Source organism: Phodopus roborovskii, unplaced genomic scaffold (assembly GCF_943737965.1).
Source record: "Phodopus roborovskii unplaced genomic scaffold, PHOROB, whole genome shotgun sequence".
In the NCBI taxonomy this organism is placed as follows: Eukaryota; Metazoa; Chordata; class Mammalia; order Rodentia; family Cricetidae; genus Phodopus; species Phodopus roborovskii.
This window is the reverse complement of record NW_026125994.1, coordinates 122,945-141,818: the sequence shown is the minus strand read 5'-3', so window position 1 is coordinate 141,818 and position 18,874 is coordinate 122,945. Positions and strand designations below refer to the sequence as shown.

At 38.3% G+C, this 18,874-nt stretch overlaps 1 protein-coding gene across 1 annotated transcript in view; it reads right to left on the bottom strand.

The window, feature by feature from the left end:
- Positions 1 to 10,989: 10,989 nt before the first annotated feature.
- Pdk3 (pyruvate dehydrogenase kinase 3) overlaps positions 10,990 to 18,874 on the bottom strand; it is a 63,149-nt gene continuing 55,264 nt past the window's right edge. The window contains exons 11-12 of the mRNA XM_051179267.1: positions 16,783 to 16,922; positions 10,990 to 11,233 (exon numbers count right to left, since the gene is read on the bottom strand). Coding sequence (XP_051035224.1) covers positions 11,203 to 11,233; positions 16,783 to 16,922 — 171 coding nt within the window. The 3' untranslated portion in view covers positions 10,990 to 11,202. The remainder of the gene's footprint in view (positions 11,234 to 16,782; positions 16,923 to 18,874) is intronic.

Here is an 18,874-nt window from a genome sequence, read left to right as displayed (position 1 = left end):
ACACTGTAGCCGCTCTCAAAGGTCTCACTCTAACAGGCACTATCAGCAGTCTGCATCACGAGAGTCACCTAAGGGAACCCTTCCAGTGAGTCTGGAGTGAAGGCCAGGCCTCAGAGATTAGGAACCAGGTCAAGAGCCTGTGGGCTACAATAATACTTCATGTGTGCCTGGGAGGAGCCACCCTGCAGACTATGGGGAGCAAAGCTGAGCCTTGCTCTGCTGCAGGGTGACAGCAGGACAAAACTCAGTATCACTTTGTTATTTTCTTATCCAAAGAGAGACTATTATGCTGATGATGTCATCAGTGCTCAGGGAGGCAAAGGACAGACCAACACATGGGAATGACAGTTGCCATCAAGCACTTAGGCCAGTGACTGGTGAAAATAGATGCTTAATGTTGTTTCTGAAATCCAACAGAGGAAATGGCTGTAGATGGATATTTGTTGCCACTAGCGACGGGTGGCTACATTTTAAAAATAATGAAAATTCAAAAGTGCTTTGCAGTTGCAGTAGCCACATTTTAACTGCTGAGGTGGCCAGTGTCAACCATAGTGACAGCACAGACACAGAACAAGAACAGCAAGGCAGAGTTTGAGTGGTGGAGGTTAGTCTACAGGAACTGCTCACAGAGGGCAATCCTATCTACACAATGCTTTATGATTTATTCATGTGATCAAAGTGTTAATCTGTGTATTGTTATGAAATGAACATCTGAAAACATTATCAGCAGATAATCACTTGCAAGCATGCATTATGAAGTCATTTGGGAAGGATTTGGAAACGAAGGACAAGAAAATAAAAACACAACACACTGCAGCATAAATCTCGGCAGCAACTTCACCAGGGATGCAATCTTGAGTGGAAGACCCTCTTGGGTATGAATTCAAAACCAAAACAGGTTGGGCAGCTCTTACAAGAGCACAGTTCCCAAGGCATGAAGGACGCCTAGCACAATGGCTGACTCTTGGTACAGTTGTAAAACTTCTGAAACCGAAACTCACTTCTAAGAATTTTGCATTCTTCGGGCAAAATGGGTAACATTAAAGCAGTTGAGTTTGATTTGGTGTTTTGAGACAGGATGCCATCTAGCTCAGGTTGAACTTGAATTCACCATGTAGCTGAGGATGAACTTGAACTCTTGATCCTCTTGACTTTACACACCAAATGTTGGAATTACAGATGTGTGCCACTGAGTATGATGTAAGTACTGATTACTAACCACAGGTACTGATTACTAAGCACTTACGTTCTTTTTAATGTAAGGTCCTAAGAACCCATGTAGTCCAACTCCATAATTTTATAGATGAAATAAAACTCATTACTAGGACCAACTACTAACAGATCATGGTTTCCAGACATTAATCCTCTTAATAACCAACTGCAGCTGGTTTCTATTAATAAACAATAGAGTGGCTATGTGGCTTTTATATTAAATTTGAAAACAACACGCCTTCACTACCGACTCCTTAGTATGACTGACACACTGTTAAGTCAAATGAAGAATCCATCTTTTCATGAAGGAAGCACATAATTGCACTTAAATATATTTGGGGGCAGTGACATCGCTGCTGCTACATTCCTATAAGACACCATGGTCCTTTAATTGAAACTGTCACGTTACCTTCAGAACACTTGCAGAAGTTCCCAAGTTTACACTTCTACAATCACTCTCCTGAAGCATTTACCACTATTTCTGAGCATAATTCTGGGAAATCTGAGTAAATATGGTCAAGAAAAAAAATCTTGGGCTTCATTCACATTTAGTCACATAATTCTGGTGTGTGTGGTGGGGGGGTTGCCCAGAACAATTCAGTTTATATCCATTTACACAGTTTATAGCATAATAGTATTCCTTTGCTTAAAAGTATCTTGACTGGACATCATATGGTCCACTTACCCATACATGTGGCCCATATTTAGGAAGATGGCATAGGAACATTTACTGGTACACATTTCCTGTATTTTATACATAGGATGGGTATCCCCTAAAAATGAGATTTCAGTGTTCTTTGCTAAAGAGAACCCAACTAATCAATTTTTCACTTTGATCAATCAAAAGAACTTGCCAGTGTCCTTGTGCATCCCAGGCAACTTGCAAGGTGCTTGCTGCTGCTTACATGTTAAATTTCCGAAACAGAAGGCAAAGTTTATCTCCACGAGAGTGATGAGAATACAAGGCACAGAGAGCTCAGAAACAACCACACTAATGAGCTGTGAAAAACAACTGCCATTTTATTGTTCTGGTTACCAGGGTACATACAGAATTGCCCGTGAGGCAGGACAGGTCTCATTATGACAAACAACAGATTGCTCAGCAACTCATGAGGAGCATGGTCTAAGCAACACAGGTCTCTAGTTGTGTTTTTCCAACAGGCACAACGCACTTCTCTCTGTGGAACACAGAATGACAAATGACCCCATCTAGTCATTCTTCATTCATGACAGCATAACTTATGGGATCAAGCTTCATTCTGTGAACCACATGGTTGCTTGGGAACTGTGGACATGTGCGTACATTCATCACTGGGACTAACTAGGTCAACAGAGGCACAGAGTGAATCAGGTCATACTTGAACTTATGGGTACAGACTGCAATGGACATTTATTACATGTGTAAGTTAATATTTGTCCCTTATCAAACCAGCAATTACTCCATTTAGACAACACTAATAAGTCAAGGAGTTACAAAGAGAACCTGGCAAAACGTTGAACTTTTCACTCATGCCTCTTTTGCCTAGTTCAAGCATCTCCAAGGCATTCCAAAGTTGTGTTCTAAGGAAACAGTTCCATTTCAAGCACTTGTGTGGGAACTTGGAACAGCAAATGCTCTGTATATAAACCTTAAGCAGCAATTATGACTTCAGATATTGTCAAAGCAAAACTTCCACAGAGGTGAGGGTTAGCCATCCCTTTTTATAAAAGTGTCATTGTCTGGGACTGACTCATGTACAATTCAAATTCCCAATTCTGAGCATAGTGTTAGGAGAGAAGAGTCTATAGCAATACAAAGGGGAAACTGTGGAGACAAGAGGACCCAATTCCTGCAACAATTAGTTCACAGTAATTTGTTTCCTGTTTCCAATGCTAGGGGTGGAAGCCAGGCCTCCACAAGGCCATGAAAGTGCCCAGCCACTGTACTACATCCCCAGCCTGGTTCCTTGCGAATTTGAAATTACTTACTGCTTTATACATTATTTGTAAACCTTGCCTTCACTGTCTACCTGAGTTGGTATACTTATTAGTCTCAAAAACTTTTATTGGTCTAAATCATGTGTCAGCTCTAAAAGGAACTTTTTGTTGTGAAAAGACACTAAAACATTTCCCCGAGGAAGTTATATAAACACCCAATAAGAGACAGAACAAATACAGGGCCTTTTATCCTGTGCATTCTATTCTCCTTTCCATGTTGGATAGACATCTGGGAAAAGCTGCCTCCTAAAAGGACTTGCCAAGTGAGGCTGCAAGATCCAGCCTGGTCCCTCTTTAGTGGCGGGCAGTCTGAAATCTTCTCTTATTCCTATAGTGACAGGGTTCAGTTGTCAATATGCTCACACATCCTAATTAAACATGTGGGATTGCAAGCTCATCATTTAAGTTAAAGGCTGAGCTAGTTCTTCCTAAAAATACATGATTTTTAATTAAAAAATAAAGATTCTCCAAATAGTTTTAAAAAAGAAAATGGAAATTATGTGGAAGAGATGCTACAAAGTAAACAGTATCATATTTGAAACTTATCCTAACTGAAATCACAAACATTCTGGACATGGCATACGGCATGGCTAAATGCTGATTGTCACTGACTTTATCAGTTAACTTTCACCATTTCTTTGTGGCTAGCATGCATCAATATCCAAAACAGAGTTCATACTGAACACTAGTGTACTTTTCCCTCTCAAGACTCTGAAGGTAAGATCATCTTAAACATGAAGTAGTTTTGTTATTGATATACATTCTGTTGGAACTGCAGAGCAGTTAGAGCCGTCCCACCTTTCAGACTTTGGTATCTTTTAACTGAGCAAACTCAGGGCCAGCATTACTTAGTTACTACTGTACATATGGGATCTTTGATGCTGGCAAAAGTTATCCAGAGCATTTAAATTAATACGCCATTTTTAAAGGAAGTCAGAGTTACTTAATGGGATGCTTTTTTAAGTGAAAGCTTACTATCTCAAAAGGAGCCAGTTCCAAAGGAGTATAGAACCTCCCCTGAAAAGCCACTACACTAATGGCCAAACAGAACCTAATTACAGGGGGGGGGGTTCTCTGAAAATCTCAAAGGGTGTTAGACCCATCTCCATCCTACACAAAGGAAATTTGGGTATCACTTCTTGCAAAAAAGACAAGTTCATCAGGTTTCCTGGGTAAGCTTATATTGCTGAGATAATACCTTTGAAACTTTCACTGTGAAATTTAGACAAGTACCCAAACGTGAACAAAACAAATCTTCTCAACCTGTTCCCTAAGACAAGCAAGGTGAAAGAAATGCCTTTACTCAAAAAGAAAGAGCATCTGAAGTCAAATTGATCTCAGTTTTATCTTTTTTTTCTTTAAGTGAACACTTGCCGCAAAGGCATGCCTGGGGTGGATGCTTTCACACACTCTCCCCTGATAACTTCACTTAAAGCCACCGTTTGGTAAAGAAATAAAAACATGTTCTCATCATTTACACAAATGAGGTGGAATCCTAAGAGAATTCGTTGGAAGGAAACTGTAATTCTTCATTTTTGCAAACTATAATAGGAAAAGTTAGAGCAAGCTTAATGGAAGCCTGGAGTGATTAGAACTTTTAAAGAATGCAAGTATAATTTGGTACTTTTGAAAAACAGAATGTGAAAAACAAATCCAAAATACCTCTCTATGTAAATTAAAGCTCAAGCCATGGTATTGAAAATTAAGATGATTTACATAATCTACTATCCTGTGTTTTTTAGTAATTAACCTTCCTGAGGCTGATTCTGTTCTCCTTGCTGTTTGCTTAGCTAAAATGCTTAATAAAATTTTTACAGAATATATTACCCTCTCCATAGTTGAATACTATTTTGAACTACAATCTGACAAAAAAACCTAACTACATTTAATTATGCTTGATTAAACCAAATGTCACTGAGATTTATAGGAGAGACTTTTTTCAGGTTAAGTTCATATTCCTCTTCACTGTACATGTCCTAGATCTACTCTTCCCAGACATACTATCTCAGCTTTCTAGTGGTTTTTACATTTCAGCAAAAACCTCACAGTCCTAACTGAACCATGAGACTCCACAAAGCAAGCTTTCTTTCTTTTCACTTCCAAGGGACTTGTGGACAGACTCCATTAAAGGCTGATGTCACCACTTTGAATTGGTTGGTACTGTGCCTGTAGTCATCTACACTTAGCAAGCACGCTGAGAACTAGGGTCAGTTCTGCAATTTGGATAAATTTCTGTACAGTAAAATGCTCTCATGGAGTATCTCAACTTCCTTAAAATACTCAAAGGACATTGTGAAATGAGGGGTGCTTTCCTTTAACACAGGTCCAGAACCATCAAATGTTTGGAGACTTTCAGTACTGATGCTCCCAGGTGATTTTGTTGATGGAAAATCAGGCAGGTTAAAGAGGGAGAAATTGGATCTACTATGGAGACTATTAAACCCACTCTATCCCCTTCTCCAACCAGTTAAAGCTCTCACTGCTGGGTCACTTGGATCTGTCCGAAGGAGACAGAGAGCTGGGCATGGAGAACAAATCCCCGCTGTGGCTCAAATATTCCCTCTGAGTGAATCTTCTGCCAGGAAGCTGTGTGGCATATACCAACTGTCAGCCCACGTTCTGGCCACTTCAAACTCTATCGTGGAGATAGAAGGAATTTTTCGTCCCTACTTCAGAAACAGAAACATGGAAGTTAAGGTTTCTCCAGACTTCCGTAGCTGGAATACGGCCTTCACTGTGGCAAGTGAACACAGTTGGTATCAACTGGTAAACTTCAGAGGGAAATCTTCTTGGATACCCTTTCTCCACCTCTGATATGAGCTCAATTGTTAAACAGGGCCCCGCCCTGACCAACAGTGACTTTACCTGTAGCCTCATTATCCAGATACTTCAAAACTTTGAAGTAAAACATTACATTTATTTAGCATGTGAGAGTGCATGTGCCACAGCATATGTGCAGAGGTTAGTGGTCAACTTGCAGCAGTTGGTTCTTTCCTTCTACCATGTGGGACCTGGAGCCTGATCTCAGGTCGTCATCACTCATGATGGCAAGCATGTTCTAGCTCATTCATCTCACAGGTCCTTGAATGATATTTCTGAAGCCCTAAGGTATATCCAAACCTGCATTTTTGTTACGAAGAATGAAATGGCAGCCCTTATGATTCCTTGAGATTTGATTGTGCAAGCTGGACCCTCCCTATTGGCCAGGGAGACGATGACTGGGCTCAGTCCTGTTATCTATCTACTGAAACTGTGGTACAAGGACCTCGGCAGGAACGGTGCAGAGCAGAGTGAAGAGCCAAGCACAGAAGACAGTCTCTCACATTTCAGACTGATAGATTGGGAAATTATGAATACTTGCTGCTCTGAAGAATATACCTGTCCTTTATGAAACTGAAGTCTTTCACTTTCCCCACAGTAATTGGTTCCTAAGTGAACCAGGAAATTACTCTATCTTGTCCCGACTAGAACGGGAGTTCACCAGGCAGGGATTCCACTCTGCTACGATCACTGTCATATAGCCAGAATCGAGTATAGTTTCTAGCGTGTGGTAGGCACCATATATTACTGAAATCGAAGACTGAACCTTATCTTCCTTCCCATGACACTCTCCCGTCTGCCACATTCCCTTCCTGGGGATGATTGAACACCTGTGTTCAATCATCTTTCTCACAGCAGCACAGCCCGAGGCAGACTGTCTTCAGGAAAATGCCCTGCCTCATGCACAGTTTGGTGGATCATGCAAGGCTATCATTTGCGGTCCTTGATCATTGTGTGGAAGCTCTGACCGTGACAGAGTTTGCTGCTGGCTATCTACTAGAATGTCTAGCAAGTGAGGCAAGGAAGTTTCAGAACTATAAGCATTCCAAATAAGCCCTTGCCCCATGATCTACCTGCAAGTGCACTTTTCAAGTTGTTATCCTATGTTCTTCTATGGTAGGCCTCAGACCTACAAACTGTTTGAAAGTGTATTCACAAATAACAAGAATAAGCCATAACAAAGCCTTCATGCCTCTTTCCTTATATCCTTCTTTCCCTTCTTCACCCTGTGTTCTTCCTTCTACTCTTTCTCTCCTTGCCTTCACCCCCTCCTCTCCTTTCACATAGGTTCTCAGGGTGGCCTTACATTTATTACCGCCTTCACCTCGTGCATGCTGGGATTACAGGAGTACATAAGTAGGACCAACGAAGATTTCTATTTCTTAATGAACATTTTAAAATGGCTGACTGAAAAGACAGAAAATATGTCACAGTGAAGCTCTTAGAATGGTCAACACCCTCAGTGAGGTTGTCTACAAACTGCTAAAACAAGCTTACACTTCTCTCGATAACTCTGTTTACGCCCTAGTATGAAGTATTCTACCATATTTAATTAACAAATTAATCACTGTCAATGGCTGATAACAACTCAAGTTCATTAAAATTTCATATGTCCCTCTATTTTCAAGCCAGAAGGTGCTGATATCTCTAATCAGTGTGGCAGGAACTGGAGTTAAAAGTTACCTTTTCACCCAGAACAGCAAACAAACTCCTTTATAGATGAAATCATTAATGGTGCTCTCCTGCTGGCAATATTGGTTCCTTCTGTTTACTAACATATAGATTATGAAGGACATTATCTTTAAAGTCAATGTTTAAGCATCTGGACCACTGGCAAAGACAGCAGAATAAATATATGTTTTTGTAAGTGTTCTATCCCCCCTGGACAGCACACATGTCCAAAAACTGAGCAAAACATGATTTATGATGAAATTAATAAGAGCCATAATCCAACAGCAAGGTCCCTGGGAGTATGCCTGACGGAATAAGCAAGAGATACACAAATACATTCTGGAAAAATAATGATTACAGAAACCCTGAAAATTTTAGACCAAAAGGTTTATTCCTCAAAGAAATAAGACATGCAAGAGAAATAAAATAACAAGCTAAGAGAAATAAATTTTAAAAAAATACAAGTATGAAAGAAGTGAAAACAACCCATTAGGTTTAGGAAAAAAAAAACAAAACAGTAGAGAAACCAAATCGGTGAAATGGAGGATCGGACTCAAGGGTGTAAAGATCACAGATGAAGAAAGACAAGGAGAGAAAAGCCATAAAAAAAGATATATGGGAAAATGGGTAACACAATGCTGACAAACAAGATTTCTGAAGAACAGAACAAGTGCAAAATGATACAAAATGTAGAAAGACCCAATATTTGACCAGAGACAGCCAGCAGACAACCACCAACCCTGAGCTATACTGAAACCAAGTTACAAAATATCCAGGATAAACATGCAACCATGCCAAGCAAGCAGGTGGTCTACAAAACTGAAAGAAAAATCCACCTGGATTCCCATCTTCGGAACACCAGCAAATATAGACAGTAGAGTCTCTAAAGAACCTAGGGGGACAGAATGTGATCCAAGGTTCTGATAGCCAGCCGAGCTATTATTGTAAGCAACGGCAATAGAAAGAATGTGTAAGAGCATCTAATTGAAGCTGTAATTGAATCTACCAAAACACAGAACCATCTGCTTCCAAATGTAGAATCTTTGTACAAAAAGGCTGGCAGCAGGCACTAATCTCTTTCAAATATAAACTCTAGCCATGACCTACACTAGTCTAAAGTTGTCTGTTTTACAAGGCAAAGCTGCCTAATCCACTTGTCTCCTCTAACTGTGCCAGAAAGGAAACACACCAAAGAAAACCTTTCCTGAGTGCAACTGCCTTGTATTACAGAAGACTTTTGATTTACAAATCATCCTCAAGGATTAATATGCCCAAGAAATTCTTCTAAAGAGATCATATTGTTCAGAGCATTGGCCTAGGAACAGGAAGTCCCAAGCACTGACTTTGGTTCTGCTACTCACTTTGCATGTCTCCTTGGAAAGCCACTAAACTGCTTTGGAATTCACACGGAAAATGAAAGCTACTTTGCAGAGTCCACCTCCTGGCATCATAAGCATCACATGGGGTGCTGGACTCTTTGGACTCTCTAAGGAGGACTGTAAAACCACGTTACTAGATAGAAAGAAGCCCTTGTATTATGAATCCAAACTAGATATTACAAGACAGTGAATCACACGGCTCATGTGGATCTATTTCTAATTCCTATCACTTCACCATATTTTAAAGCCATCTCTTAGCATTATGAAAAGAAATTCAGTTAATGGCCCCAAATCATTACCAATTTGAAGTTAGGGATATCTGGAGAACTTAGAAAGATGTTTTTACACCCACTATTCCAAGTTTCTATCAGCTTTTATCCATTGACTCAACAAATACATATTAAGTACCTACTACATGCCAGGTACTGCTTCAAATAGCATACATGGCTCTCAAATACTCAAGAGTATAAACTGGAGGGCATTTTGGAGAAATGGGGAAGAATTCAGCTGAAAACAGGTCAATGTTAATTTGTAACATAAACAGAATTCACAGAGCGAGCAGGACATGCTTAAGCACAGAGCATTAAGCCCTGTCAATGGAAAGGATACATAATTGTGCCAGTTGAGGGGAGAATAAACATGGATGTTCCTGAAACTCTTCTTGTGGTTGGTTTAGGACTGAGGTTAAATTACTGATGACAAGAAGACAGGAACAGCTGGAATGTACTAGGCTTAGATGGACATGAGTTAAGTCCAAGAGTGTTAGTGAAGGCCTGTGCACTAAATCCTTAAGACATTTTAACAAAAAGCTGGCTTTTCAAAAGGACTTAAAAAAGTATGACAACGTGTTTATATGCTATAACCAACCCTTATGTGGTATTTGTTGTAAGAGTGTGGTAATCAGTGGGCAGCCCCCAAACAATAAACACAGTGCTGAAGCAAGGCAATAGATACTACAATATGACTCTGTTGCCTCCTTTCTCTTACAGTCAAACTTGCAAGTGTAAAGGAAGATGGCTGGAAACTGAGACTCAGTAAGATATGGACATACTGTGGTGTTTCTAAGGCAGCCAGGGTCTTTAAATGTAAAGGACCATTATTTTCACAGCCTTTCCTCACAAGTCAATATAGCTTAACCTTCAAGACCCTGACTTAGCCCTGTGAGCAGTGGGTCTGTCATCAGTTTCTTTGAAGTTTATCAACATTCTTTTTGTTTGCCTGTCAGCTCTGTAATGAGGTCTTTATAAAGACCAAAAGGGGTTACCAGGAACTCAAGTAATGCAAATAACTGAAAGAAAATCAGATGCTGTGTGACTTAAAGAAAGTTACAACTGAGCCAACCTCAGCTAAGCCAGAATAAAACTCTGAAGCAAAAGTCTTCACTATGGTGCCAGTGGGAATGACTCCAATGCTACAGCAGTCATGTACAAGTTACAACTTTTTTTTGAGAGGAAGTCTTGTTACAAAGCCAAGTCAATGATCATGATCCTCCTGCCTCAACATCGAGAGCACTGAGAGGCAACTTTTAGAGTGCTTTAATCAATGGAACAGAAGTATGCAAATGAATTTTAAAGTAAAAATAATACAGATGAATGGAACATGAAAGTACCACACCTCACAATGACAATATAGTATAGTCAGATCAAAGTCAGCAAAGTCCAAATCGGAGAGCAAAGTGGGAACTCTGGTACTGCTTTTTCAAGATGTACTCCACTGAAGCCTTCGGCTCCCAGACCCCCCAGGTCCTAGCTGGAGGTCACAAACTGCAACAGTAGGATCTGTTATATCTGCAATGAGAAAACTCAGAATCCTGGGAAGAATTCAGACACTAAACTCTATGGCAAGATATAGAATATCGGGTAAGAGCGCTAAGGAGGTACAGTGCTCTTTTGCGACAGGTGCAAATGATGCCACAAAAAGACACCATGGGAAATTGCTCAGGTTACAACTTTAGTGGAAGGTCTGAGTGGGTTAACTACAGGAAGGGCTCCATGGAAACACTAAGCCAATATAAAGGAAGCAACATGTTCAAGCATTGGGAATAACAATAGTGCCACAGTTAAGAGTTGGTAGAATAAGGGTCTCTGGTTAACTTGCAGAAGAAGATAATCTTTCTTCAGAGATGACCACAGCACTCGGTTTTCTACAAAGTTCTATTAGTCTTGAACTTGTCCCTATGAAGAAAAGAATCCATAGAGAGCTCATGAGTATAACCCTTCTCTATTTTAACTAAAACTTACTCAGAAAATTTATAGTGATAATTCTAAAATCTATGCCTTAACTCAGAATTATTTTCTATAGTTACTACAGAAAAGTGGCATTTTATTACTTACATAAACTTTATAACAGTTCTTTACTCACAATTGAAAGTTTCATTAGAAACTGGGCATGGTAGTGCATGCCTTTAATACCAGCATTCAAGAAGCAGAGGCAGGTGGCCCTTTTGTGAGTTAGAGGGTAGCCTGTTCTATATAGTGATTTCCAGGACATCCAGGGTTATGTAGAGACACCCTGTCTCAAAAATAAATAAATAAATAAATAAATGCATGAATAAATAACTAATTAATTCAATTAGAACCATGCTATGACTGTTAATGCATATTGAATTTCTTCTTGGTCTGAGAAAGTCTCAATTTAGAACAGTGGTAAGGGTTGTAAACTTTGAATATAGTTTAGTTAGAATATCTGTATAGTTCAAAAGAGCAAATTGTATGGTATGTGAATTACATTTCAATAAAACTGCTAGGGTTAGATTAGGGTTAGGGTTAACTCAGACTTAGGGGTACAAAGGATTAGGGTTAGTTGAAATTGACTAAAGGATACACTTTTTAGAACTCTTTCCATATAGGCACTGATTTGCTCATTCCCACTGTTGTACCAAGATCGTTTCCCACGTGTTTATTCTATTTGTAGAGCTTAACAATTTTAACAACAACAACAACAAAAAAAACAATTTTAACTTGCCAGATAACTACTTTAGTATTCCATTTTTGCTAAAATTTGTTTGAAACATATTGGAAATTAGTAATGATCCTTAATTTGCATACAATATATTAAGTTATGTACTGTGGGTCTCACTATGTAAATCTACCTGGCCTGGAATTTGTTATGTAGATGGTGGCTGTCCTCCAAGTCACAGATTCATCTGCCTCTGCCTCTTACATCCTAGGATTAAGGGTGTGAGCCACCACGCCCAGCCTTGAAAACAGCTTTCAGTTAAAACCACCATTCCACACCCCAAATGACTCTTATGAAAGATGGCTTCTGATACTACCAAAATTACTCCATGTAGGTGAGTAACAGTTTGAATTAACTGGCTACACAGATGACCAACATGATATTTGGCTTACATACAAACTGAAAATGGGATTACAGTAAACTGACCAAATACAGTCAACTGATCTGATTAAAAAAAAAAAGAGAGATACAATCAAGCCTTGTATAGCTGGTCAGAGCACAACTCTTCCCTGGGGAAAAAAATCACCTACTGTGGGAGCAGCAGGGATGGATAACTTTCTTGCTACTATCATATGACAGATGGTGAATGACTTAATCCCTTCTAAATTTCATGTTTTGAGATAAGTTGCATGGAGGCCCACTATGTGTTCTTGCAGGAAAGATTAAAGAGCAGTACAGACAGATGTGTTTTATCCTTTATACTAGTCATTAGAAAACATCAGCAGAGCCCTTCACAGTTGATAGCTTCTGTGGGTCGGGAAATGAAAAATCCCAGTTATCATTAATGATTTGGCCACTGGGAGTTTTACCATGTTCCAATGAGTGCATGGATAACACAAATTGGGCTTAATGTACTTTTTTTTCTTTTTAGGGGAGGGGCTCAAGAGTGGGAGGGTGGACCTGGGAGGAATGGGAAATGAGTATGATCAAGGTGCATAGTATGAAATGACTAAGTAATCAATAGTTATATTATTTTGGGGAAAAATAAAGGAAAAATATATCAGAATGTATTGTATGATATAATATTGCAAAGCTATATAAATTACACTTGCCCACAAATGTTCTGTTCTGTCATGTTAAAGATGTTAAGAATCAAGGTTTGTACGGTAAGAAGTGTATATAAGAATAACACATTAGGGAGAAATAATGTTAAAATAAAATGAAATTATCAACAAGAACTTAGGTATCTGGGTATATAGATACATACATATATGTGTGTTGAGAACCTCTACCTAGAAAAAAGGGCTTAGAAGAGGTATAATGAGCACCCCTGCTCTCCAAGATTAGGCTCCAGTATCTGTTAAAAGGAACTATAAAGTGGCTGATTCCAGGAAAGGGGCATAGAAGGTGAGGCTGGGTTTAAGATATCATATTAGGCAAGAAAGTAGGACAACTTTCAAAAATTAATGTACTTTTGTCAACAGAGGACAGAAAACCAAGCTCAAAATAACTCTCATTATCCAAAAGTGTGCCAATATAAGCAGCAAAAACAATGACTGCTATTGTAATTTATGAAAAGCATTGAGAGAGAAAGATGCCATGCAACAGGGTTCAGGCAGAAGGGTTTTTTATTACAGAAAGGGATCATAAAAAGGGAAGGGGAGGAGGGCACTGGCCTCCAGGGACAAGAGCAGCAGGAGAGAGGAAAGAGGGGCAGAGAGAGGGGGTAAGAAAAAGAAAGAGAGATAGAAGGATGGAAAGGGAACATAGTAAATGTGCACAGGTAGTGCTCTCAGTGGCTACAGCTGAGGACATATCCTGTCAGAACTCCAAGGACGGGCCAGTACAGATGCCTGAATACTAACAACTATGATATATTATATCATGAATTGACTTTACAGGGAGTAAAGACAACAAGGTTGAATGTTTACATGTGTCTTTTGTTCTATGTTTTAAAAAAAAAACACCTCCTGTAATGGTCAGAAAAAAACATGCTCTATGGTAAAGAGGAGGAGGAGAACAATCTGGCTATAAAGGAGTCTCCCAGTTTATTTGAGAGAGACGTGGGTCATAGTCATAGACTTCAGATTTGTAGACTTTACTACTATATGTTATCCTCTACAAAAAATAAGTTCTGAGTATAATGCATAAAACAATAAAACACTATTAAATATACAATGCTGTAAAAGACAAGGCATAGCTGGGTGGTAGTGGCACACACCTTTAATCCTAGCATTCACAAGGCAAAGGCAGGCAGATCTCTGAGTTCAAGGCCAGACTGGTCTACAGAGTGAGTTCCAGGACAGCCAGGGCTGTTACACAGAGAACCCCTGTCTTGGAAAAACAAAACAAACAAACAAAAAGACAAGACCAAGAACTCTTGCACCATCCTTTAAGGCAGTAATTCTCAGCCTGAGGGTTACGATCCCTGGATGGCAACCCAGCCTTTCACAGGGGTCATATATCAGATATCCTGCATATCAGATATTTGCATCATGATTCACAAAAGTTTCAAAATTAGTTATGAAGTAGTAATGAAAATAATTTTATAGTTAGGGGTCACTAAAACATGAGGAATTGTTTTAAAGGGTCATAACATTAGGAAGGCTAAGAGGCACTGCTTTAGGGTGACTTTTAATTCAACTGCTTACCTAAAAAAGTGGGTTCTAAAAGAACTGAATTTTCCCTTTAAGTTTAAAGGAAAAAGTTAAACACATATTAGAAGAACTGTATTCTCTGGCATGATCTTTGTTAAGGGGAAAGAAATGTACTTTATAGAGGAATATCAGTCAATAGTTACCAAAGAAGGGTTTTTTTTTTTTTTTTAAGACTATGTCACTTTTACAATGATGAGTAAAATACTCATTTAGGGACAATTTGACTTTCTTCCTTCCTTTCCAATTGGGGGGCCCTCTATTTCTTTCTCTTGCCTATATGCTCTGGGTAGGAATTCCTATACTATGCTGAATAAAATTGGTAATAGTGGGTGTCCTTATCAGGCCAAAACAGTCAACTAGGATGAAAACCAGTAGGTAAGTGGTTGATAGGTTAAGTATGCTTGTGTAAAGTGCCTCACTCCAAAAACAACCAACCAACCAACAACAACAAAAGTATGAATTTCTTTCTAGTGAAAAAAAGGCTGAATTATACTACAGAACAGTGGTTCTCAACCTATGGGTTTTGACCCCTTTGACAAACTTCTATCTCCAAAAAAAATATTGACATTATGATTCATAACAGTAGCAAAATTACAGTTATGAAGTAGCAATGAATATAATTTTATGGTTGGGGGTCACCACAACATGAGGAGGAACTGTATTAAAGGGTCACAGCACTAGGAAGGTTGAGAAGCACTACAATAGAGGGATCAGATAGCCATCACCTAAATTATGGTCTACCCTTAGCATCACCAATAATGGATCAACCAGAAGTCATGTATCTAAACATATAATTCTGCAACAGTACTGATGGAGTATTCCAGCAGGGGAAAAAAAATAAAAAAGCTCCACTGAGAGCCTTTATAACAACTTTGATTTCCATAAAATATGGGAATAAGGAACAAGCTAAATTATACTTCAGAAAAGAACTAAACACATCAAGGTGGGGATGTTTTGCTGACATGGCCTTTCAACAGCAACACTTTCAATATTAAAAACACCTTGAGACTATCCAGATGTGTCATGTGGCCCTGCAATGGATCCCATTTTGGGAAATTCTTAACAAGATGTAAGCTGCTGACATGGAAAAGTAGAGACAGTTAAGTGAAACAGATGTATGTTGTTCAACAGTATGTAAAGTGATCTCACTTGGAGAAAATGCATATATATACAAATAGCAAATTCTTTAAAATAATATACACAAATCTGTACCCATAGCAATGGCTGAGTTGTGAAAATACAATGACGTTTTTCCTTTCTTCTTTCACTTAATATTTCCTAGATTTCTTGTTTGTAACACACGTTAATAAAAGATTATTTTAAATTGAAAAATGGAGTCTATCACACAGTGAAGCATTATTGGAAACCAAAGACTAGATTGTTTTATAAACATAAAATAGTGATAGCTGTTCTATGAGTAACGACATTTCATTTTTAATAATTTACTCTGATAAACTATATATAATACAGAACTCACTACCAGCTACTTTTAAGTGAACAGCTTAGTTACTTGGGCATATTCAGACTGTTGCATGATCGCAAACAGAAAATTTGTACTTATCAGCAATCCTTTGTTCCACCTTCCCTGTAGTCTTGGCATCCACCCTTCTACCTTCTGACTCTCTGAAATAATTGCTTTAGGAATCTCATACAAGTGGAACAGCACTATTTATGCTTTTGAGTATGGCCTGTTCCACATCAAATAATGACTTCAAGATTCATCCACAATGAAGCATGTTTCAGAATTCCCTCCCTTTTAAAGACTAAATAATGCTTCACTGTGTAGATAGACTCCATTTTAATTTTAGCTTCATTTTGTTCAGTTTTAATCCACAAAAATTCTGTGAACATTTTTCTGTCATTCTCTAAGACTAACAACAAACTGAAAACTTAATTGCTTTAAAACAACATTCACTGTCAATACCTCCAAAGCATAAGGATTCCTAGGACAGTGAGCATTCCATTTACACGATGATTCTAGCTATCCAATTCTTGTTCTCCTCAGCATAAGAGTCATTCTCCAATCTTTCTTTCTCTAAGGATCACTTTGCTTTTCCAGTGATAAAACCACAGAGAATATATAGCACAAAATATTGGTCAATTGTCTGCCTTGTACTTTCTGGAGACAAATCAGATATTTTATAATGGGAATCAGAGTGGTTTCTTACTGTTTAGCCTTGTATTTTGATGCATCCCTTGGTTCGCTGCTGGGGTTGCTCCAATCATCAGCTTCGGGAGTTGTCTTGTAATGGCGCCATGCAGACTTATTGAAAACGGGCAGCCTCTCAAATGATTCACTTGAAAGGGCCTATTAGAAAAAAGTACATACATCAAAGGTCTAGGACACTTTTTCTCATGTGAAAAATCACAGAATGTACTCTTTTAAACACCAATAACCATGTTTGTTCTTGAAATATTAAAACTTATTTTATAGATTCATTTAGACTGGTCAGGAGAAAGATCCTGAACCACTTCTAAATGAGTGAAATCATTTGCTAACATCCCTCACACAAATCAGTACTGAAACACATATGACAGGAACAAAACACATTGTAATTCAGTCAATGCTGCTTTGCAATATTCAATAGTTTTGACAGTATGTGCTTACATCAAGCATTTTTATTCAACAGGCAACTGCTATCCTAAAAATAACCCAGAAGAAATAAAGTTTCATAAACATTTGCCACCAAGTGATATTAAACATCACATCATTTAGGGGCTGGGAATATAGCTTAGTAGTAGAGGACATGTATAGTATCATGCAGGAAGCTCTGGGCTCCATCCTCAGCACCAGAGCAAGCAAACAAACCCAATGTTGATATATACTAACATCCAAACAACAAGTGAAATTGTGATATCATTTCCAGTAATACACTATGCATGGTTAAAAAGAATGAGCCAATTCTATATGGACTGATGTAGAAATTTCTGCAAGATACATTCCAAAGTTAAGAAAGGAAAGCTACTGAAATGTCTTTCAGATTAGATTTTTAAAATCTATTTATAAATATATAACCCTCTATTATAGCTTTTTGATGTTACTATTTTTTTGAGACAAGGTCTCACACTGTTTACCCCTAGCTGGCCTGGAACTTCCTACATAGACCAGGCTAGCCTGCATCTGCCTTCCAAGTGCTGAGCTTAAAGTTGTTTGCCACCACACCCAGCTCCTCCATAAGATTTTTGTTTGTTTTACTTTTGTGATAATGGAATGGAACCCAGAGTGAAGACAAGTATAGCATAGTGCCAGCAGTGGAACACTTCATTTCCCATTTTAAATTTTTAAATGTTACTATGTGCCTCTACTATCTATTGAAACAATATACCAAAATTCTAGAATTCAGGAACAGAAGTCTAACTCTACCAATAAATGAGAAAAACTGTGTTATAGAGAACTTGGTTATTAGATAAACATTTTAAAAGGCCAATATTATGAGTTTATTTAAAAAAATAATACACAATGTAAAAGTTCCATTTTTGTATATAATTTCTTTGTGCTGAGTCTCCTCTCATCTACCTTTTCTCTTCCATCCCCCTGTATACCCTTTCATCTCTAGTAGTTTTCTTCTTTTATGTGCTGTTCTACTATCTTCCCATGCATCTACAAAATCTCTTTTCTCTCATGGACCTCTTCATAGTTTTGTGAACTATATTAATGTTCATTTCCATATATTTACATATATACACATATGCACAAATTAAAAGCTAAAATCTGCATGAGAGGAGCAAGTATTCAATATTTGTCTTTCTGTGTCTGGGTTACCTCACTTGATATAGAGAGCTACAGTTCTTTTTATATAAACGTATTATTACTGAATTTTTTTTTAATTTTTGGTTTTTTGAGATAGGGTTCCACTGTGTAGCCCTAGACATCCTGAAACTTGATCTATAGAGCAGAATGACCTTGAAATTAGAGATTCATCTGCCTCTACCTCCTAAGTACTAGGATTAAAGGCACATGCCACCAACACCCGGCGTCATTACTGAATACTTCTAACTTGAAAAATTAAAGTAAAACAAGAAAGCTTCAGATTCTTGGAAATCAGTCTCCTTTTAAGCTAGGTCTTTCAATGAACATATAATTTTGAAAAACCACAATTTAGATATATGGTTGTAAAATCAAAATTTTAAGTTGTATACCCCTATGCTTCCTATTTTTGTTATGTCTTGGCATAAATCAATCATGAGGCATAGCATGGTTTCATAAATCTGATCTCAAGTTAAGAGAATATAGTGTTCTTCTTGACTAGCTATGGTTAC